Genomic DNA, 20000 nt, shown 5'->3' on the forward strand with positions numbered 1-20000 from the left:
GTTATTAACCCAGTGTGGTTGTGTTATTAACCCCCAGTGTGGTTGTGTTATTAACCCCCAGTGTGGTTGTGTTATTAACCCAGTGTGGTTGTGTTATTAACCCAGTGTGGTTGTGTTAGTGTGGTTGTGTTATTAACCCCCAGTGTGGTTGTGTTATTAACCCAGTGTGGTTGTGTTATTAACCCCCAGTGTGGTTGTGTTATTAACCCCAGTGTGGTTGTGTTATTAACCCCCAGTGTGGTTGTGTTATTAACCCCCAGTGTGGTTGTGTTATTAACCCAGTGTGGTTGTGTTATTAACCCCCAGTGTGGTTGTGTTATTAACCCAGTGTGGTTGTGTTATTAACCCCCAGTGTGGTTGTGTTATTAACCCAGTGTGGTTGTGTTATTAACCCCCAGTGTGGTTGTGTTATTAACCCCCAGTGTGGTTGTGTTATTAACCCCAGTGTGGTTGTGTTATTAACCCCCAGTGTGGTTGTGTTATTAACCCCCAGTGTGGTTGTGTTATTAACCCCCAGTGTGGTTGTGTTATTAACCCCCAGTGTGGTTGTGTTATTAACCCAGTGTGGTTGTGTTATTAACCCCCAGTGTGGTTGTGTTATTAACCCCCAGTGTGGTTGTGTTATTAACCCCAGTGTGGTTGTGTTATTAACCCAGTGTGGTTGTGTTATTAACCCCAGTGTGGTTGTGTTATTAACCCCCAGTGTGGTTGTGTTATTAACCCCCAGTGTGGTTATTAACCCAGTGTGTTATTAACCCCCAGTGTGGTTGTGTTATTAACCCCCAGTGTGGTTGTGTTATTAACCCCAGTGTGGTTGTGTTATTAACCCCCAGTGTGGTTGTGTTATTAACCCCCAGTGTGGTTGTGTTATTAACCCCCAGTGTGGTTGTGTTATTAACCCAGTGTGGTTGTGTTATTAACCCAGTGTGGTTGTGTTATTAACCCAGTGTGGTTGTGTTATTAACCCAGTGTGGTTGTGTTATTAACCCAGTGTGGTTGTGTTATTAACCCCCAGTAACCCAGTTGTGGTTGTGTTTATTAACCCAGTGTGGTTGTGTTATTAACCCAGTGTGGTTGTGTTATTAACCCAGTGTGGTTGTGTTATTAACCCCCAGTGTGGTTGTGTTATTAACCCAGTGTGGTTGTGTTATTAACCCAGTGTGGTTGTGTTATTAACCCAGTGTATTAACCCCCAGTGTGGTTGTGTTATTAACCCAGTGTGGTTGTGTTATTAACCCAGTGTGGTTGTGTTATTAACCCAGTGTGGTTGTGTTATTAACCCCCAGTGTGGTTGTGTTATTAACCCAGTGTGGTTGTGTTATTAACCCAGTGTGGTTGTGTTATTAACCCCCAGTGTGGTTGTGTTATTAACCCAGTGTGGTTGTGTTATTAACCCCCAGTGTGGTTGTGTTATTAACCCCCAGTGTGGTTGTGTTATTAACCCAGTGTGGTTGTGTTATTAACCCCCAGTGTGGTTGTGTTATTAACCCAGTGTGGTTGTGTTATTAACCCAGTGTGGTTGTGTTATTAACCCCCAGTGTGGTTGTGTTATTAACCCAGTGTGGTTGTGTTATTAACCCCCAGTGTGGTTGTGTTATTAACCCCCAGTGTGGTTGTGTTATTAACCCAGTGTGGTTGTGTTATTAACCCAGTGTGGTTGTGTTATTAACCCAGTGTGGTTGTGTTATTAACCCAGTGTGGTTGTGTTATTAACCCAGTGTGGTTGTGTTATTAACCCAGTGTGGTTGTGTTATTAACCCAGTGTGGTTGTGTTATTATCCCCCAGTGTGGTTGTGTTATTAACCCAGTGTGGTTGTGTTATTAACCCAGTGTGGTTGTGTTATTAACCCAGTGTGGTTGTGTTATTAACCCCCAGTGTGGTTATTAACCCCAGTGTTATTAACCCCAGTGTGGTTGTGTTATTAACCCAGTGTGGTTGTGTTATTAACCCCCAGTGTGGTTGTGTTATTAACCCAGTGTGGTTGTGTTATTAACCCAGTGTGGTTGTGTTATTAACCCAGTGTGGTTGTGTTATGTGTTATTAACCCCCAGTGTGGTTGTGTTATTAACCCAGTGTGGTTGTGTTATTAACCCAGTGTGGTTGTGTTATTAACCCAGTGTGGTTGTGTTATTAACCCAGTGTGGTTGTGTTATTAACCCAGTGTGGTTGTGTTATTAACCCAGTGTGGTTGTGTTATTAACCCCCAGTGTGGTTGTGTTATTAACCCAGTGTGGTTGTGTTATTAACCCCCAGTGTGGTTGTGTTATTAACCCCCAGTGTGGTTGTGTTATTAACCCCCAGTGTGGTTGTGTTATTAACCCCCAGTGTGGTTGTGTTATTAACCCAGTGTGGTTGTGTTATTAACCCCCAGTGTGGTTGTGTTATTAACCCAGTGTGGTTGTGTTATTAACCCAGTGTGGTTGTGTTATTAACCCAGTGTGGTTGTGTTATTAACCCCCAGTGTGGTTGTGTTATTAACCCAGTGTGGTTGTGTTATTAACCCAGTGTGGTTGTGTTATTAACCCAGTGTGGTTGTGTTATTAACCCAGTGTGGTTGTGTTATTAACCCCCAGTGTGGTTGTGTTATTAACCCAGTGTGGTTGTGTTATTAACCCAGTGTGGTTGTGTTATTATCCCAGTGTGGTTGTGTTATTAACCCAGTGTGGTTGTGTTATTAACCCAGTGTGGTTGTGTTATTAACCCAGTGTGGTTGTGTTATTAACCCAGTGTGGTTGTGTTATTAACCCCAGTGTGGTTGTGTTATTAACCCAGTGTGGTTGTGTTATTAACCCCAGTGTGGTTGTGTTATTAACCCAGTGTGGTTGTGTTATTAACCCAGTGTGGTTGTGTTATTAACCCAGTGTGGTTGTGTTATTAACCCCCAGTGTGGTTGTGTTATTAACCCAGTGTGGTTGTGTTATTAACCCAGTGTGGTTGTGTTATTAACCCAGTGTGGTTGTGTTATTAACCCAGTGTGGTTGTGTTATTAACCCCCAGTGTGGTTGTGTTATTAACCCCCAGTGTGGTTGTGTTATTAACCCAGTGTGGTTGTGTTATTAACCCAGTGTGGTTGTGTTATTAACCCCCAGTGTGGTTGTGTTATTAACCCAGTGTGGTTGTGTTATTAACCCAGTGTGGTTGTGTTATTAACCCCCAGTGTGGTTGTGTTATTAACCCAGTGTGGTTGTGTTATTATCCCCCAGTGTGGTTGGTTGTTAACCCCCAGTGTTAACCCCCAGTGTGGTTGTGTTATTAACCCCAGTGTGGTTGTGTTATTAACCCAGTGTGGTTGTGTTATTAACCCAGTGTGGTTGTGTTATTAACCCCCAGTGTGGTTGTGTTATTAACCCCAGTGTGGTTGTGTTATTAACCCAGTGTGGCTGTGTTATTAACCCAGTGTGGTTGTGTTATTAACCCAGTGTGGTTGTGTTATTATCCCCCAGTGTGGTTGTGTTATTAACCCAGTGTGGTTGTGTTATTAACCCCCAGTGTGGTTGTGTTATTAACCCCCAGTGTGGTTGTGTTATTAACCCCCAGTGTGGTTGTGTTATTAACCCCCAGTGTGGTTGTGTTATTAACCCAGTGTGGTTGTGTTATTAACCCAGTGTGGTTGTGTTATTAACCCAGTGTGGTTGTGTTATTAACCCAGTGTGGTTGTGTTATTAACCCAGTGTGGTTGTGTTATTAACCCAGTGTGGTTGTGTTATTAACCCCCAGTGTGGTTGTGTTATTAACCCAGTGTGGTTGTGTTATTAACCCCCAGTGTGGTTGTGTTATTAACCCAGTGTGGTTGTGTTATTATCCCCCAGTGTGGTTGTGTTATTAACCCAGTGTGGTTGTGTTATTAACCCAGTGTGGTTGTGTTATTAACCCCAGTGTGGTTGTGTTATTAACCCCAGTGTGGTTGTGTTATTAACCCCCAGTGTGGTTGTGTTATTAACCCAGTGTGGTTGTGTTATTAACCCCCAGTGTGGTTGTGTTATTAACCCCAGTGTGGTTGTGTTATTAACCCAGTGTGGTTGTGTTATTAACCCAGTGTGGTTGTGTTATTAACCAGTGTGGTTGTGTTATTAACCCCCAGTGTGGTTGTGTTATTAACCCAGAGTGGTTGTGTTATTAACCCCCAGTGTGGTTGTGTTATTAACCCAGTGTGGTTGTGTTATTATCCCCCAGTGTGGTTGTGTTATTAACCCAGTGTGGTTGTGTTATTAACCCAGTGTGGTTGTGTTATTAACCCCCAGTGTGGTTGTGTTATTAACCCCCAGTGTGGTTGTGTTATTAACCCAGTGTGGTTGTGTTATTAACCCCAGTGTGGTTGTGTTATTAACCCAGTGTGGTTGTGTTATTAACCCAGTGTGGTTGTGTTATTAACCCAGTGTGGTTGTGTTATTAACCCCAGTGTGGTTGTGTTATTAACCCCAGTGTGGTTGTGTTATTAACCCAGTGTGGTTGTGTTATTAACCCCAGTGTGGTTGTGTTATTAACCCAGTGTGGTTGTGTTATTAACCCAGTGTGGTTGTTGTGTTATTAACCCAGCGTGGTTGTGTTATTAACCCAGTGTGGTTGTGTTATTAACCCAGTGTGGTTGTGTTATTAACCCAGTGTGGTTGTGTTATTAACCCAGTGTGGTTGTGTTATTAACCCAGTGTGGTTGTGTTATTAACCCCCAGTGTGGTTGTGTTATTAAACCCAGTGTGGTTGTGTTATTAACTCAGTGTGGTTGTGTTATTAACCCAGTGTGGTTGTGTTATTAACCCAGTGTGGTTGTGTTATTAACCCAGTGTGGTTGTGTTATTAACCCCAGTGTGGTTGTGTTATTAACCCCCCAGTGTGGTTGTGTTATTAACCCAGTGTGGTTGTGTTATTAACCCAGTGTGGTTGTGTTATTAACCAGTGTGGTTGTGTTATTAACCCAGTGTGGTTGTGTGTATTATCCCAGTGTGGTTGTGTTATTAACCCAGTGTGGTTGTGTTATTAACCCCAGTGTGGTTGTGTTATTAACCCAGTGTGGTTGTGTTATTAACCCAGTGTGGTTGTGTTATTAACCCAGTGTGGTTGTGTTTGTGTTATTATCCCCCAGTGTGGTTGTGTTATTAACCCAGTGTGGGTTGTGTTATTAACCCAGTGTGGTTGTGTTATTAACCCAGCGTGGTTGTGTTATTAACCCAGTGTGGTTGTGTTATTAACCCCCAGTGTGGTTGTGTTATTAACCCAGTGTGGTTGTGTTATTAACCCAGTGTGGTTGTGTTATTAACCCCCAGTGTGGTTGTGTTATTAACCCAGTGTGGTTGTGTTATTAACCCAGTGTGGTTGTGTTATTAACCCAGTGTGGTTGTGTTATTAACCCAGTGTGGTTGTGTTATTATCCCCCAGTGTGGTTGTGTTATTAACCCAGTGTGGTTGTGTTATTAACCCAGTGTGGTTGTGTTATTAACCCCCAGTGTGGTTGTGTTATTAACCCAGTGTGGTTGTGTTATTAACCCCCAGTGTGGTTGTGTTATTAACCCAGTGTGGTTGTGTTATTAACCCAGTGTGGTTGTGTTATTAACCCAGTGGTTGTGTTATTAACCCAGTGTGGTTGTGTTATTAACCCAGTGTGGTTGTGTTATTAACCCAGTGTGGTTGTGTTATTATCCCCCAGTGTGGTTGTGTTATTAACCCAGTGTGGTTGTGTTATTAACCCAGTGTGGTTGTGTTATTAACCCAGTGTGGTTGTGTTATTAACCCCAGTGTGGTTGTGTTATTAACCCAGTGTGGTTGTGTTATTAACCCCAGTGTGGTTGTGTTATTAACCCAGTGTGGTTGTGTTATTAACCCCAGTGTGGTTGTGTTATTAACCCAGTGTGGTTGTGTTATTAACCCAGTGTGGTTGTGTTATTAACCCCAGTGTGGTTGTGTTATTAACCCAGTGTGGTTGTGTTATTAACCCAGTGTGGTTGTGTTATTAACCCAGTTATTAACCCCAGTGTGTGTTGTGTTATTAACCCAGTGTGGTTGTGTTATTAACCCAGTGTGGTTGTGTTATTAACCCCAGTGTGGTTGTGTTATTAACCCCAGTGTGGTTGTGTTATTAACCCAGTGTGGTTGTGTTATTAACCCCAGTGTGGTTGTGTTATTAACCCAGTGTGGTTGTGTTATTAACCCCCAGTGTGGTTGTGTTATTAACCCCAGTGTGGTTGTGTTATTAACCCCCAGTGTGGTTGTGTTATTAACCCAGTGTGGTTGTGTTATTAACCCCCAGTGTGGTTGTGTTATTAACCCCAGTGTGGTTGTGTTATTAACCCAGTGTGGTTGTGTTATTAACCCCCAGTGTGGTTGTGTTATTAACCCAGTGTGGTTGTGTTATTAACCCCAGTGTGGTTGTGTTATTAACCCAGTGTGGTTGTGTTATTAACCCCCAGTGTGGTTGTGTTATTAACCCCCAGTGTGGTTGTTATTAACCCAGTTATTAACCCCCAGTGTGGTTGTGTTATTAACCCAGTGTGGTTGTGTTATTAACCCAGTGTGGTTGTGTTATTAACCCAGTGTGGTTGTGTTATTAACCCAGTGTGGTTGTGTTATTAACCCCCAGTGTGGTTGTGTTATTAACCCAGTGTGGTTGTGTTATTAACCCAGTGTGGTTGTGTTATTAACCAGTGTGGTTGTGTTATTAACCCAGTGTGGTTGTGTTATTAACCCCCAGTGTGGTTGTGTTATTAACCCCCAGTGTGGTTGTGTTATTAACCCCCAGTGTGGTTGTGTTATTAACCCAGTGTGGTTGTGTTATTAACCCAGTGTGGTTGTGTTATTGTGGTTGTGTTACCCAGTGTGGTTGTGTTATTAACCCAGTGTGGTTGTGTTATTAACCCCCAGTGTGGTTGTGTTATTATCCCCAGTGTGGTTGTGTTATTAACCCAGTGTGGTTGTGTTATTAACCCCCAGTGTGGTTGTGTTATTAACCCCCAGTGTGGTTGTGTTATTAACCCAGTGTGGTTGTGTTATTAACCCCCAGTGTGGTTGTGTTATTAACCCAGTGTGGTTGTGTTATTATCCCCCAGTGTGGTTGTGTTATTAACCCCCAGTGTGGTTGTGTTATTAACCCAGTGTGGTTGTGTTATTAACCCCAGTGTGGTTGTGTTATTAACCCCAGTGTGGTTGTGTTATTAACCCCAGTGTGGTTGTGTTATTAACCCAGTGTGGTTGTGTTATTAACCCCCAGTGTGGTTGTGTTATTAACCCAGTGTGGTTGTGTTATTAACCCAGTGTGGTTGTGTTATTATCCCCCAGTGTGGTTGTGTTATTAACCCCCAGTGTGGTTGTGTTATTAACCCAGTTATTGTGTTATTAACCCAGTGGTTGTGTTATTAACCCCCAGTGTGGTTGTGTTATTAACCCAGTGTGGTTGTGTTATTAACCCCCAGTGTGGTTGTGTTATTAGTGTGGTTGTGTTATTAACCCCCAGTGTGGTTGTGTTATTAACCCAGTGTGGTTGTGTTATTATCCCCCAGTGTGGTTGTGTTATTAACCCAGTGTGGTTGTGTTATTAACCCCAGTGTGGTTGTGTTATTAACCCAGTGGGTTGTGTTATTAACCCAGTGTGGTTGTGTTATTAACCCAGTGTGGTTGTGTTATTAACCCAGTGTGGTTGTGTTATTAACCCAGTGTGGTTGGTTGTGTTATTAACCCCAGTGTGGTTGTGTTATTAACCCAGTGTGGTTGTGTTATTAACCCCAGTGTGGTTGTGTTATTAACCCCCAGTGTGGTTGTGTTATTAACCCAGTGTGGTTGTGTTATTAACCCCAGTGTGGTTGTGTTATTAACCCCCAGTGTGGTTGTGTTATTAACCCAGTGTGGTTGTGTTATTAACCCAGTGTGGTTGTGTTATTAACCCAGTGTGGTTGTGTTATTAACCCCAGTGTGGTTGTGTTATTAACCCAGTGTGGTTGTGTTATTAACCCAGTGTGGTTGTGTTATTAACCCAGTGTGGTTGTGTTATTAACCCAGTGTGGTTGTGTTATTAACCCAGTGTGGTTGTGTTATTAACCCCCAGTGTGGTTGTGTTATTAACCCCAGTGTGGTTGTGTTATTAACCCCAGTGTGGTTGTGTTATTAACCCCAGTGTGGTTGTGTTATTAACCCCCAGTGTGGTTGTGTTATTAACCCAGTGTGGTTGTGTTATTAACCCAGTGTGGTTGTGTTATTAACCCAGTGTGGTTGTGTTATTAACCCAGTGTGGTTGTGTTATTAACCCCCAGTGTGGTTGTGTTATTAACCCAGTGTGGTTGTGTTATTAACCCAGTGTGGTTGTGTTATTAACCCAGTGTGGTTGTGTTATTAACCCAGTGTGGTTGTGTTATTAACCCAGTGTTATGTTATTAACCCCAGTGTGGTTGTGTTATTAACCCCCAGTGTGGTTGTGTTATTAACCCCCAGTGGTGTGTTATTAACCCAGTGTGGTGTGTTATCCCCCAGTGTTATTAACCCAGTGTGTGTTTGTGTTATTATCCCCCAGTGTGGTTGTGTTATTAACCCAGTTATTAACCCCCAGTGTGGTTGTGTTATTAACCCAGTGTGGTTGTGTTATTAACCCAGTGTGGTTGTGTTATTAACCCAGTGTGGTTGTGTTATTAACCCAGTGTGGTTGTGTTATTAACCCAGTGTGGTTGTGTTATTAACCCAGTGTGGTTGTGTTATTAACCCAGTGTTTGTGTTATTAACCCAGTGTGGTTGTGTTATTAACCCAGTGTGGTTGTGTTATTAACCCAGTGTGGTTGTGTTATTAACCCCCAGTGTGGTTGTGTTATTAACCCAGTGGTTGTGTTATTAACCTAGAGTGGTATTAACCCCAGTGTGGTTGTGTTATTAACCCAGTGTGGTGTGTTATTAACCCCCAGTGTGGTTGTGTTATTAACCCAGTGTGGTTGTGTTATTAACCCCAGTGTGGTTGTGTTATTAACCCCAGTGTGGTTGTGTTATTAACCCCCAGTGTGGTTGTGTTATTAACCCCAGTGTGGTTGTGTTATTAGTGTGGTTGTGTTATTAACCCAGTGTGGTTGTGTTATTAACCCCCAGTGTGGTTGTGTTATTAACCCAGTGTGGTTGTGTTATTAACCCAGTGTGGTTGTGTTATTAACCCAGTGTGGTTGTGTTATTAACCCAGTGTGGTTGTGTTATTAACCCAGTGTGGTTGTGTTATTAACCCAGTGTTTGTGTTATTAACCCAGTGTGGTTGTGTTATTAACCCCAGTGTGGTTGTGTTATTAACCCAGTGTGGTTGTGTTATTAACCCAGTGTGGTTGTGTTATTAACCCCCAGTGTGGTTGTGTTATTAACCCCAGTGTGGTTGTGTTATTAACCCAGTGTGGTTGTGTTATTAACCCCAGTGTGGTTGTGTTATTAACCCCCAGTGTGGTTGTGTTATTAACCCCCAGTGTGGTTGTGTTATTAACCCCCAGTGTGGTTGTGTTATTAACCCGCAGTGTGGTTGTGTTATTAACCCAGTGTTGTTGTGTTATTAACCCCCAGTGTGGTTGTGTTATTAACCCAGTGTGGTTGTGTTATTAACCCCCAGTGTGGTTGTGTTATTAACCCAGTGTGGTTGTGTTATTAACCCCCAGTGTGGTTGTGTTATTAACCCAGTGTGGTTGTGTTATTAACCCAGTGTGGTTGTGTTATTATCCCCCAGTGTGGTTGTGTTATTAACCCCCAGTGTGGTTGTGTTATTAACCCAGTGTGGTTGTGTTATTAACCCAGTGTGGTTGTGTTATTAACCCAGTGTGGTTGTGTTATTAACCCAGTGTGGTTGTATTAACCAGTGTGGTTGTGTTATTAACCCAGTGTGGTTGTGTTATTAACCCAGTGTGGTTGTGTTTGTGTTATTAACCCAGTGTGGTTGTGTTATTAACCCAGTGTGGTTGTGTTATTAACCCAGTGTGGTTGTGTTATTAACCCCAGTGTGGTTGTGTTATTAACCCCAGTGTGGTTGTGTTATTAACCCCCAGTGTGGTTGTGTTATTAACCCAGTGTGGTTGTGTTATTAACCCAGTGTGGTTGTGTTATTAACCCAGTGTGGTTGTGTTATTAACCCAGTGTGGTTGTGTTATTAACCCAGTGTGGTTGTGTTATTAACCCAGTGTGGTTGTGTTATTAACCCAGTGTGGTTGTGTTATTAACCCCAGTGTGTGGTTGTGTTATTAACCCCCAGTGTGGTTGTGTTATTAACCCAGTGTGGTTGTGTTATTAACCCAGTGTGGTTGTGTTATTAACCCAGTGTGGTTGTGTTATCAACCCAGTGTGGTTGTGTTATTAACCCCCAGTGTGGTTGTGTTATTAACCCAGTGTGGTTGTGTTATTATCCCCCAGTGTGGTTGTGTTATTAACCCAGTGTGGTTGTGTTATTAACCCAGTGTGGTTGTGTTATTAACCCAGTGGTTGTGTTATTAACCCAGTGTGGTTGTGTTATTAACCCAGTGTGGTTGTGTTATTAACCCCAGTGTGGTTGTGTTATTAACCCAGTGTGGTTGTGTTATTAACCCCCAGTGTGGTTGTGTTATTAACCCAGTGTGGTTGTGTTATTAACCCCCAGTGTGGTTGTGTTATTAACCCCCAGTGTGGTTGTGTTATTAACCCAGTGTGGTTGTGTTATTAACCCAGTGTGGTTGTGTTATTAACCCAGTGTGGTTGTGTTATTAACCCAGTGTGGTTGTGTTATTAACCCCCAGTGTGGTTGTGTTATTAACCCAGTGTGGTTGTGTTATTAACCCCCAGTGTGGTTGTGTTATTAACCCCCAGTGTGGTTGTGTTATTAACCCCCAGTGTGGTTGTGTTATTAACCCCCAGTGTGGTTGTGTTATTAACCCAGTGTGGTTGTGTTATTAACCCAGTGTGGTTGTGTTATTAACCCAGTGTGGTTGTGTTATTAACCCAGTGTGGTTGTGTTATTAACCCAGTGTGGTTGTGTTAATGTTATTAACCCCCAGTGTGGTTGTGTTATTAACCCAGTGTGGTTGTGTTATTAACCCCCAGTGTGGTTGTGTTATTAACCCCAGTGTGGTTGTGTTATTAACCCCAGTGTGGTTGTGTTATTAACCCCCAGTGTGGTTGTGTTATTATCCCCAGTGTGGTTGTGTTATTAACCCAGTGTGGTTGTGTTATTAACCCCAGTGTTTGTGTTATTAACCCAGTGTGGTTGTGTTATTAACCCAGTGTGGTTGTGTTATTAACCCAGTGTGGTTGTTGTGTTATTAACCCCAGTGTGGTTGTGTTATTAACCCAGTGTGGTTGTGTTATTAACCCAGTGTGGTTGTGTTATTAACCCAGTGTGGTTGTGTTATTAACCCAGTGTGGTTGTGTTATTAACCCCCAGTGTGGTTGTGTTATTAACCCAGTGTGGTTGTGTTATTAACCCAGTGTGGTTGTGTTATTAACCCCCAGTGTGGTTGTGTTATTAACCCAGTGTGGTTGTGTTATTAACCCAGTGTGGTTGTGTTATTAACCCAGTGTGGTTGTGTTATTAACCCAGTGTGGTTGTGTTATTGGTTGTGTTATTAACCCCCAGTGTGGTTGTGTTATTAACCCAGTGTGGTATTACCCAGTGTGGTTGTGTTATTAACCCCAGTGTGGTTGTGTTATTAACCCCCAGTGTGGTTGTGTTATTAACCCAGTGTGGTTGTGTTATTAACCCAGTGTGGTTGTGTTATTAACCCCCAGTGTGGTTGTGTTATTAACCCAGTGTGGTTGTGTTATTATCCCCCAGTGTGGTTGTGTTATTAACCCAGTGTGGTTGTGTTATTAACCCAGTGTGGTTGTGTTATTAACCCCAGTGGTGGTTGTGTGGTTGTGTTATTAACCCAGTGTGGTTGTGTTATTAACCCAGTGTGGTTGTGTTATTAACCCCCAGTGTGGTTGTGTTATTAACCCAGTGTGGTTGTGTTATTAACCCAGTGTGGTTGTGTTATTAACCCCAGTGTGGTTGTGTTATTAACCCAGTGTGGTTGTGTTATTAACCCCAGTGTGGTTGTGTTATTAACCCAGTGTGGTTGTGTTATTAACCCAGTGTGGTTGTGTTATTAACCCCCCAGTGTGGTTGTGTTATTAATTAACCCAGTGTGGTTGTGTTATTAACCCAGTGTGGTTGTGTTATTAACCCCCAGTGTGGTTGTGTTATTAACCCAGTGTGGTTGTGTTATTAACCCAGTGGTTGTGTTATTAACCCAGTGTGGTTGTGTTATTAACCCAGTGTGGTTGTGTTATTAACCCAGTGTGGTTGTGTTATTATCCCCCAGTGTGGTTGTGTTATTAACCCAGTGTGGTTGTGTTATTAACCCCCAGTGTGGTTGTGTTATTAACCCCCAGTGTGGTTGTGTTATTAACCCCCAGTGTGGTTGTGTTATTAACCCCCAGTGTGGTTGTGTTATTATCCCCCAGTGTGGTTGTGTTATTAACCCAGTGTGGTTGTGTTATTAACCCCCAGTGTGGTTGTGTTATTAACCCGCAGTGTGGTTGTGTTATTAACCCAGTGTTGTTGTGTTATTAACCCCCAGTGTGGTTGTGTTATTAACCCCCAGTGTGGTTGTGGTGTGGTTGTGTTATTAACCCAGTGTGGTTGTGTTATTAACCCAGTGTGGTTGTGTTATTATCCCCCAGTGTGGTTGTGTTATTAACCCCCAGTGTGGTTGTGTTATTAACCCAGTGTGGTTGTGTTATTAACCCAGTGTGGTTGTGTTATTAACCCAGTGTGGTTGTGTTATTAACCCCCAGTGTGGTTGTGTTATTAACCCAGTGTGGTTGTGTTATTAACCCCCAGTGTGGTTGTGTTATTAACCCCCAGTGTGGTTGTGTTATTAACCCCCAGTGTGGTTGTGTTATTAACCCCCAGTGTGGTTGTGTTATTAACCCCCAGTGTGGTTGTGTTATTAACCCCCAGTGTGGTTGTGTTATTAACCCAGTGTGGTTGTGTTATTAACCCAGTGTGGTTGTGTTATTAACCCCCAGTGTGGTTGTGTTATTAACCCCCAGTGTGGTTGTGTTATTAACCCAGTGTGGTTGTGTTATTAACCCAGTGTGGTTGTGTTAACCCAGTGTGGTTGTGTTATTATCCCCCAGTGTGGTTGTGTTATTAACCCAGTGTGGTTGTGTTATTAACCCAGTGTGGTTGTGTTATTAACCCCCAGTGTGGTTGTGTTATTAACCCAGTGTGGTTGTGTTATTATCCCCCAGTGTGGTTGTGTTATTAACCCCCAGTGTGGTTGTGTTATTAACCCCCAGTGTGGTTGTGTTATTAACCCCCAGTGTGGTTGTGTTATTAACCCAGTGTGGTTGTGTTATTAACCCCAGTGTGGTTGTGTTATTAACCCAGTGTGGTTGTGTTATTAACCCCAGTGTGGTTGTGTTAACCCCAGTGTAACCCCCAGTGTGGTTGTGTTATTAACCCAGTGTGGTTGTGTTATTAACCCCAGTGTGGTTGTGTTATTAACCCAGTGTGGTTGTGTTATTAACAGTGTGGTTGTGTTAACCCCCAGTGTGGTTGTGTTATTAACCCCCAGTGTGGTTGTGTTATTAACCCAGTGTGGTTGTGTTATTAATTAACCCAGTGTGGTTGTGTTATTAACCCCCAGTGTGGTTGTGTTATTAACCCCCAGTGTGGTTGTGTTATTAACCCAGTGTGGTTGTGTTATTAACCCAGTGTGGTTGTGTTATTAACCCCCAGTGTGGTTGTGTTATTAACCCAGTGTGGTTGTGTTATTAACCCAGTGTGGTTGTGTTATTAACCCCCAGTGTTATTAACCCCCAGTGTGGTGTTATTAACCCCCAGTGTGGTTGTGTTATTAACCCCAGTGTGGTTGTGTTATTAACCCAGTGTGGTTGTGTTATTAACCCCCAGTGTGGTTGTGTTATTAACCCCCAGTGTGGTTGTGTTATTAACCCCCAGTGTGGTTGTGTTATTAACCCCCAGTGTGGTTGTGTTATTAACCCAGTGTGGTTGTGTTATTAACCCCCAGTGTGGTTGTGTTATTAACCCCCAGTGTGGTTGTGTTATTAACCCCCAGTGTGGTTGTGTTATTAACCCAGTGTGGTTGTGTTATTAACCCAGTGTGGTTGTGTTATTAACCCCCAGTGTGGTTGTGTTATTAACCCCCAGTGTGGTTGTGTTATTAACCCAGTGTGGTTGTGTTATTAACCCAGTGTGGTTGTGTTATTAACCCCAGTGTGGTTGTGTTATTAACCCCCAGTGTGGTTGTGTTATTAACCCCAGTGTGGTTGTGTTATTAACCCCAGTGTGGTTGTGTTATTAACCCCCAGTGTGGTTGTGTTATTAACCCAGTGTGGTTGTGTTATTAACCCAGTGTGGTTGTTATTAACCCAGTGTGTTGTGTTATTAACCCCAGTGTGGTATTAACCCCCAGTGTGGTTGTGTTATTAACCCCCAGTGTGGTTGTGTTATTAACCCCCAGTGTGGTTGTGTTATTAACCCCCAGTGTGGTTGTGTTATTAACCCCAGTGTGGTGTTATTAACCCAGTGTGGTTGTGTTATTAACCCCCAGTGTGGTTGTGTTATTAACCCAGTGTGGTTGTGTTATTAACCCCCAGTGTGGTTGTGTTATTAACCCCCAGTGTGGTTGTGTTATTAACCCCCAGTGTGGTTGTGTTATTAACCCAGTGTGGTTGTGTTATTAACCCCCAGTGTGGTTGTGTTATTAACCCCCAGTGTGGTTGTGTTATTAACCCCCAGTGTGGTTGTGTTATTAACCCCAGTGTGGTTGTGTTATTAACCCAGTGTGGTTGTGTTATTAACCCCCAGTGTGGTTGTGTTATTAACCCCCAGTGTGGTTGTGTTATTAACCCCCAGTGTGGTTGTGTTATTAACCCAGTGTGGTTGTGTTATTAACCCCCAGTGTGGTTGTGTTATTAACCCCCAGTGTGGTTGTGTTATTAACCCCCAGTGTGGTTGTGTTATTAACCCCCAGTGTGGTTGTGTTATTAACCCAGTGTGGTTGTGTTATTAACCCCCAGTGTGGTTGTGTTATTAACCCCCAGTGTGGTTGTGTTATTAACCCAGTGTGGTTGTGTTATTAACCCCCAGTGTGGTTGTGTTATTAACCCCCAGTGTGGTTGTGTTATTAACCCCCAGTGTGGTTGTGTTATTATTATTAACCCCAGTGTGGTTGTGTTATTAACCCAGTGTGGTTGTGTTATTAACCCAGTGTGGTTGTGTTATTAACCCCCAGTGTGGTTGTGTTATTAACCCCCAGTGTGGTTGTGTTATTAACCCCCAGTGTGGTTGTGTTATTAACCCAGTGTGGTTGTGTTATTAACCCCCAGTGTGGTTGTGTTATTAACCCCCAGTGTGGTTGTGTTATTAACCCAGTGTGGTTGTGTTATTAACCCAGTGTGGTTGTGTTATTAACCCCCAGTGTGGTTGTGTTATTAACCCCAGTGTGGTTGTGTTATTAACCCCCAGTGTGGTTGTGTTATTAACCCAGTGTGGTTGTGTTATTAACCCCCAGTGTGGTTGTGTTATTAACCCAGTGTGGTTGTGTTATTAACCCAGTGTGGTTGTGTTATTAACCCCCAGTGTGGTTGTGTTATTAACCCCCAGTGTGGTTGTGTTATTAACCCCCAGTGTGGTTGTGTTATTAACCCAGTGTGGTTGTGTTATTAACCCAGTGTGGTTGTGTTATTAACCCCCAGTGTGGTTGTGTTATTAACCCCCAGTGTGGTTGTGTTATTAACCCAGTGTGGTTGTGTTATTAACCCAGTGTGGTTGTGTTATTAACCCCAGTGTGGTTGTGTTATTATCCCCCAGTGTGGTTGTGTTATTAACCCCCAGTGTGGTTGTGTTATTATCCCCCAGTGTGGTTGTGTTATTAATCCCAGTGTGGTTGTGTTATTAACCCAGTGTGGTTGTGTTATTAACCCAGTGTGGTTGTGTTATTAACCCCCAGTGTGGTTGTGTTATTAACCCCCAGTGTGGTTGTGTTATTAACCCAGTGTGGTTGTGTTATTAACCCAGTGTGGTTGTGTTATTAACCCAGTGTGGTTGTGTTATTAACCCCCAGTGTGGTTGTGTTATTATCCCCCAGTGTGGTTGTGTTAATAACCCCCAGTGTGGTTGTGTTATTAACCCCCAGTGTGGTTGTGTTATTAACCCAGTGTGGTTGTGTTATTATCCCCCAGTGTGGTTGTGTTATTAACCCAGTGTGGTTGTGTTATTAACCCAGTGTGGTTGTGTTATTAACCCCCAGTGTGGTTGTGTTATTAACCCCCAGTGTGGTTGTGTTATTAACCCCCAGTGTGGTTGTGTTATTAACCCAGTGTGGTTGTGTTATTAACCCCCAGTGTGGTTGTGTTATTAACCCAGTGTGGTTGTGTTATTAACCCAGTGTGGTTGTGTTATTAACCCCCAGTGTGGTTGTGTTATTAACCCCCAGTGTGGTTGTGTTATTAACCCCCAGTGTGGTTGTGTTATTAACCCCCAGTGTGGTTGTGTTATTAACCCCCAGTGTGGTTGTGTTATTAACCCCCAGTGTGGTTGTGTTATTAACCCCCAGTGTGGTTGTGTTATTAACCCCCAGTGTGGTTGTGTTATTAACCCAGTGTGGTTGTGTTTTGTAGAGGAGGAGCGTTATGCGTTTGTTAACTGGATCAATGCAGCGCTGGAGAAGGACCCTGACTGTAAACACGTCCTCCCTATGAACCCCAACACCCCCAACAGTTTGTTCACTGCTGTAGGAGACGGCATCATCCTCTGGTGAGAACACATTGTTTTTCTGTCATCTTAGCAGACGCTCTGATCCACAGCAACTTACAGGAACAATTAACCATCCCCACCAGTTGACTGCAATGTCTGTCTCTCCTGTTGTCCTGCAGTAAAATGATCAACCTGTCAGTCCCAGACACCATTGATGAGAGGACAATCAATAAGAAGAAGCTCACTCCCTTCACCATACAGGTGAGTTAAAGAGCTATAACTCCCTTCACCATACAGGTGGGTCCAAGAGCTATAACTCCCTTCACCATACAGGTGAGTTAAAGAGCTATAACTCCCTTCACCATACAGGTGGGTCCAAGAGCTATAACTCCCTTCACCATACAGGTGAGTTAAAGAGCTATAAATGCATTAAAAGAAGGAAAGAAATTCCACAAATGAACTTTTAACAAGGCACTCCTGTCGATTGAAATGCGTTCTAGGTGACTACCTCATGAAGCTGGTTGAGAAATGCCAAGTGGTCAGGGGATGGTCTGGTTAATATAGCACTGTACCAGGGGATGGTCTGGTTAATATAGCACTGTGCCAGGGGATGGTCTGGTTAATATAGCACTGTACCAGGGGATGGTCTGGTTAATATAGCACTGTACCAGGGGGTGGTCTGGTTAATATAGCACTGTACCAGGGGATGGTCTGGTTAATATAGCACTGTGCCATGCCAGGGGATGGTCTGGTTAATATAACACTGTACCAGGGGATGGTCTGGTTAATATAGCACTGTACCAGGGGATGGTGTGGTTAATATAGCACTGTGCCAGGGGATGGTCTGGTTAATATAGCACTGTGCCAGGGGATGGTCTGGTTAATATAGCTCTGTGCCAGGGGATGGTCTGGTTAATATAGCACTGTACCAGGGGATGGTCTGGTTAATATAACACTGTGCCAGGGGATGGTCTGGTTAATATAGCACTGTACCAGGGGATGGTCTGGTTAATATAGCACTGTGCCAGGGGATGGTCTGGTTAATATAGCACTGTACCAGGGGATGGTCTGGTTAATATAACACTGTGCCAGGGGGTGGTCTGGTTAATATAGCACCGTACCAGGGGATGGTCTGGTTAATATAGCACTGTGCCAGGGGATGGTCTGGTTAATATAGCACTGTGCCAGGGGATGGTCTGGTTAATATAGCACTGTGCCAGGGGATGGTCTGGTTAATGTAGCACTGTGCCAGGGGATGGTCTGGTTAATATAGCACCGTACCAGGGGATGGTCTGGTTAATATAACACTGTACCAGGGGATGGTCTGGTTAATATAGCACTGTGCCAGGGGATGGTCTGGTTAATATAGCACTGTACCAGGGGATGGTCTGGTTAATATAGCACCGTACCAGGGGATGGTCTGGTTAATATAGCACTGTGTCAGGGGATGGTCTGGTTAATATAACACTGTACCAGGGGATGGTCTGGTTAATATAGCACCGTACCAGGGGATGGTCTGGTTAATATAGCACTGTGCCAGGGGATGGTCTGGTTAATATAACACTGTACCAGGGGATGGTCTGGTTAATATAGCACTGTGCCAGGGGATGGTCTGGTTAATATAGCACTGTGCCAGGGGATGGTCTGGTTAATATACCAGGGGATGGTCTGGTTAATATAGCACCGTACCAGGGGATGGTCTGGTTAATATAGCACTGTGTCAGGGGATGGTCTGGTTAATATAGCACTGTACCAGGGGATGGTCTGTGTGGAAGATTAGGTTTCTTACGTTCCCATTTTTGCAGTCGTCAGCAAAACATGTCTCTGGATTGTCTATGAGGAGTTTCTTTTTGTAGTCTTTCCGAGCTTCTCATTTTTTACATCCAAGGGGTACCGTGTTGAGATGACCTCTGGGAAGCCATGGAGCAGGGCTGCTGACTGAGGGAGGAAACTCTGCTGCCCTTGTTGGACTCAAGGGCTTTGACACCTCTCCTCACCTCACCTCTAATTGCAGCCTTATCTTTTATGTCCTAGCAAGCTTGGTAGCCTTAGCTTAACATTCAGTCCTTATAAAGTAGATTTTTTCTCCTTGGGTTTAAAAGTAGTTTTAGACTTAACATTACTCACTCAGTTCCAAGTCGGATGGTATTTTCAGGTTTCTGTTGTGCTTCTTTTGCTGGTCGTTGGTTTGCCAGGTCATTTTGCTGTATGGGAATAAGAGTCTTTGGTAGTAGGAATCCTTCCAGGTCATTTTGCTGTATGGGAATAAGAGTCTTTGGTAGTAGGAATCCTTCCAGGTCATTTTGCTGTATGGGAATAAGAGTCTTTGGTAGTAGGAATCCTTCCAGGTCATTTTGCTGTATGGGAATAAGAGTCTTTGGTAGTAGGAATCCTTCCAGGTCATTTTGCTGTATGGGAATAAGAGTCTTTGGTAGTAGGAATCCTTCCAGGTCATTTTGCTGTATGGGAATAAGAGTCTTTGGTAGTAGGAATCCTTCCAGGTCATTTTGCTGTATGGGAATAAGAGTCTTTGGTAGTAGGAATCCTTCCAGGTCATTTTGCTGTATGGGAATAAGAGTCTTTGGTAGTAGGAATCCTTCCAGGTCATTTTGCTGTATGGGAATAAGAGTCTTTGGTAGTAGGAATCCTTCCAGGTCATTTTGCTGTATGGGAATAAGAGTCTTTGGTAGTAGGAATCCTTCCAGGTCATTTTGCTGTATGGGAATAAGAGTCTTTGGTAGGAGGAATCCTTCCAGGTCATTTTGCTGTATGGGAATAGAGTCTTTGGTAGTAGGAATCCTTCCAGGTCACTGTTGCTGTATGGGAATAAGAGTCTTTGGTAGTAGGAATCCTTCCAGGTCATTTTGCTGTATGGGAATAAGAGTCTTTGGTAGTAGGAATCCTTCCAGGTCATTTTGCTGTATGGGAATAAGAGTCTTTGGTAGTAGGAATCCTTCCAGGTCATTTTGCTGTATGGGAATAAGAGTCTTTGGTAGTAGGAATCCTTCCAGGTCATTTTGCTGTATGGGAATAAGAGTCTTTGGTAGTAGGAATCCTTCCAGGTCATTTTGCTGTATGGGAATAAGAGTCTTTGGTAGGAGGAATCCTTCCAGGTCATTTTGCTGTATGGGAATAAGAGTCTTTGGTAGTAGGAATCCTTCCAGGTCATTTTGCTGTATGGGAATAAGAGTCTTTGGTAGTAGGAATCCTTCCAGGTCATTTTGCTGTATGGGAATAAGAGTCTTTGGTAGTAGGAATCCTTCCAGATCATTTTGCTGTATGGGAATAAGAGTCTTTGGTAGTAGGAATCCTTCCAGGTCATTTTGCTGT

The 20000-nt window shown here is 43.3% G+C and overlaps 1 protein-coding gene across 1 annotated transcript in view; it reads left to right on the forward strand.

Annotated features, from left to right (window-relative positions):
- LOC115126667 (plastin-3-like) overlaps positions 1–20000 on the forward strand; it is a 114733-nt gene that overhangs the window by 49296 nt on the left and 45437 nt on the right. Inside the window, exons 5-6 of the mRNA XM_065020025.1 lie at positions 16595–16730; positions 16850–16931. Coding sequence (XP_064876097.1) covers positions 16595–16730; positions 16850–16931 — 218 coding nt within the window. The remainder of the gene's footprint in view (positions 1–16594; positions 16731–16849; positions 16932–20000) is intronic.

The sequence above is a fragment of the Oncorhynchus nerka genome, linkage group LG6, assembly GCF_034236695.1.
Source record: "Oncorhynchus nerka isolate Pitt River linkage group LG6, Oner_Uvic_2.0, whole genome shotgun sequence".
Taxonomy (NCBI): Eukaryota; Metazoa; Chordata; class Actinopteri; order Salmoniformes; family Salmonidae; genus Oncorhynchus; species Oncorhynchus nerka.